Below are 3,483 nucleotides of genomic sequence, written 5' to 3' on the forward strand. Positions count from 1 at the left end.
TAGAGCTCTGCGAGGAGCCAATTCCAGTAGTCCTTTATTCTCCTTTCACTTACTACTTCACAGCAAAAAGAAAACTTTACCTTTTTGATTTTTTTATAAATTGGCAGGATTTTTCTTTTTTTTTTTTTTTTTAATTGTTTCTGATTGTGCTTTAGAACAGTTGCATTTTGTTAGGATTTTAGCAGCAAGTATCTTCATTTTACACTTCTCTGGGCCAGCAACACTTACAGTCCTGGTGTGCAAACTGTCCTGGCACGGATGCTACCAGGTCTGACACAGCAGCATCGCTCCAAATCCCACCGCAGGGAGCAGAAAGATTCTCACTGTGGTTAATGCACTTTCCGCTAGGATCTCACACAAAAGATGGCAGGACCGAGTTGAGGAAATTTGTACTTCTGATTACTTGATTTTGGGCGACAGGGTTATCAAAACCCTTTTCCTAACCGGCATCGTATGTAGACTGTAAAGGATGCTGAGGCTGCTATGCAGAGTTAATTGAAGAGCCAGGTGTCCATTCTGTGAAATACCTGATATTTCTTTTTTTTTTTTCCTCCAATTTTAGTAACAGCATAAAGCCAAAAGTCCATTTTTGCTGTATCTCACACATCTGTAGAAACCCATGGCTGGACATTTTCCTTCTATGACGGTGAATCTTTTCTGTTTTCCACAATGCCCTGAAATTTTATTTTGACAAGGTCAAAACATTGCAGCACAACATAAAATACCGTAYAACACAACAACCGCACAACACGATACAAAATCCTGCAACACAGACCATGCTACAAGCCACGCAGGCCTCCGTGGCACGTGCTGTTCGGCGCGTGCACGCCTGCGCCCACGTGCTCCTCCTGCCGCCTCAGCGAGGACGGACGAGGCCAGTGAGGGATGTCGGGCATCGCATGGCGAGCGGAAAGCCACCCGCTGCATGGCAGCGACGGCGAGGCAGCCGGCGGGCTCTCACACGTAGTCACGCAGCCTGTAGCCGCGGTGCGGCGCGGGCGCCCGCGAGGACGCGCGGCTGCCCTCGCGGTCGGCGGTGGGCGCGCGGTGCCGGGGCGGTGCGGGGGCCGCCGCGAGGCTGGCGGCGCAGAGCAGCGCGCCGCCCAGCACGCTGAGCGCCGCGGCGGCGAAGCCCACGTAGACGGCCTGCCCCACATCGTACTTGAGGCCGCCGGGCGCCGCGGCGCCGTGGAAGTCGGCCACCACGCGGGCCGTGGTCCAGGCGACGGGCAGCAGGCAGAAGAGGCCGGCCAGGGCGAAGGCGAGCCCCGCGGCCAGGGCGGCCGGCCGCTTGGCGCCGGTGCCGGCGGCGCAGCGCGTGCACTCCATGCCCACGGCGGCCAGCGCGCACGCCAGCGCGGCCAGGGCGCACGAGGCCACCATGAGGGCGCGGGCGGCGCGGAGGTGYGGCGGCAGCGCCAGCTCGGAGCGGTGCCCTCGGCACTGGCACACGCCGGTGCTGTGCCACACACACTCCATCCAGAGGCCGCGGGCATAGGCTACGGCCGTGAGGATGGTGGTGCCCGCGTGCGCTGCGCGCCACCAGTGCGGCAGCAGCGTGGCCACGAGCGTGCCCAGCAGGCCCAGGAGGCCGAGCAAGAAGCCCAGCAGCTGCAGGGCCATGTGGGCCATGGCGGCGCTTGCCCGGCTTCCTCTTCCTAAGAAAGCGCCTCCATCCAAACGCCGTCGGAAAGCCTGGGCTTTTCTTGGAAGGGATGCAGCTGTTTTACTTTGACGCCTTCCGCTCCCCTAATAAAAGGTAATTGAGGGAAAAAGAAGTTAATGATMGCCCAAACGCGCTGCCGCGCCAGCCAGTGAGGTGCTTTCCATGGGCAGCGAGTGCAGTAATTAGCATAGTTATCGCCACTAATCGTGTTTTTTGTGGAAGTAATGGGAAAGCAAGCTTCCCGCTTYGCTTATATAAACAGTCTTCTGCTGCCCACTGGGAAGCAAACTCACCAAAAGTTATGAAATGGAGAAGGAAAAAATACTCCAAATTCAAATATTCTCCTTCCCAGCAGACTCTTCAAAAAAACAAACATGATTTCCTTTCTAAAGCAGAGAATTAGCTAGTGTTAACACTTGGAATGAATGAGATTTATAAAGTAGGGGACTGCAGGTTGCTTTGCATGATGAAAACATTCCCAGAAGGTCATAGCAGGACTACAAAAACAATAAGGGTGTATTTGCTCAAGCTAGGGAGCAAAGAGAGTGATTTAAAACCTGTGGAAGAGGATAACAAGTATTGGATTAAAGTTGCTTTCCTGAAGTGCCAGTATTTTTTGAGGTTGCATTTTAATAAAGCAACTCAAAGGGGAATCATTTTCATTAGCCTCTGCAGAGTTTCGGTTTATGATTTGAGGTTGTGGGCTAAATGACAGCATGTGAAACCAGATGTGCATCGTGGAGCTTCTGAGGAGCAACACCTTCACAGTTTCATTGCGCATAAATTCTAGCGGAAAAACAAGGAACAGGAACTCTTCCTCCCGTATAAATCGCAGTATAAGGGATCTTTTCCAATGGCTGCCTCGCAAGGTCTGTTATACATCACACATCATGTGTGTGGGCAGAAACCCGATATTTTAATACATAAAATAACTGTTGCATCAAAATCCAACTCGGAATTCAGGAACAGGAACAAATTCAGGCTCTGATCCTGCAAAGAGCTATGCATGTGCTGGACGCATGTGCGTAAGAGAAAGCCTAAGTGTTTGCAGGACTGGGCCTTAGCAGGCGAGGGAAGAAAAGCATCTGGCAAAACTAATGAAGACCATCAGAAAGCAAAGCAGTGTAGAATGGCAAAAGTGAAGGCTGGTTTAAATTCCCCCTGCCTCACTAACAAGGCAGGACTGCTGGAGGTGAGCATCAGCGCTGATCTGGGTCTTCAGATGACTTCATGGCATACGCTGATCCCTGCGTAGCACAAACATGGGATGTCTCTTGCCAGAACAACTCAGAATCTACCTCGGACGTTGTGCCAAAGAAGAAAAAAAAAATTAAATACAGGGTTTATTTAGGCTGAGCAGGGCAGCAATAGAGAGCGGAAGACAAACTCATACTTACGTTCTTTTTCATTTGTTTGGAGTGTGTCTGCTACGCACAGACATACAGGGTGGGAAGGAATGCAATATTGGATAAGATCTGTGGAGAAGTACCAGGTCCTTTGACTGCAAGGCAAGAGAAATAACAAAGACTGGCTTTGCTTTAGCTTGGCTMATTTTAGGAGGCGTTTTACTGCTTTTGGGTCTTCGTGGCCTTTCAGAAACTCCGTACATGGTGCTTAGATTAAAATAAGTTATTTTATGTRTTATGTAAAATAATTTGTCTGATTTGCACATAGCCATAAAAATATAGAAGTTTAGGTATCAGAAATCATTGCTCCAGGTATGTGCCATTGAATCTCTCTGGGTTCTGCGAGGGAAGATCCCATTGCAGATTTCTTTCTCTTTGTCACAGCTGTCACAGACTATCTGATACAAAGGT

The 3,483-nt window shown here is 50.6% G+C and overlaps 1 protein-coding gene across 1 annotated transcript; it reads right to left on the bottom strand.

Moving 5' to 3' along the window:
- Positions 1-957: 957 nt before the first annotated feature.
- Positions 958-1,632, bottom strand: CLDN14 (claudin 14). Its single transcript, XM_026053021.1, has one exon. The coding sequence runs from the start codon at positions 1,630-1,632 to the stop codon at positions 958-960; it is 675 nt and encodes a 224-aa protein (XP_025908806.1).
- Positions 1,633-3,483: the final 1,851 nt, after the last annotated feature.

Source organism: Nothoprocta perdicaria, unplaced genomic scaffold (genome assembly GCF_003342845.1).
Source record: "Nothoprocta perdicaria isolate Ctin4 unplaced genomic scaffold, notPer1 scaffold_96, whole genome shotgun sequence".
NCBI classification, from domain to species: Eukaryota; Metazoa; Chordata; class Aves; order Tinamiformes; family Tinamidae; genus Nothoprocta; species Nothoprocta perdicaria.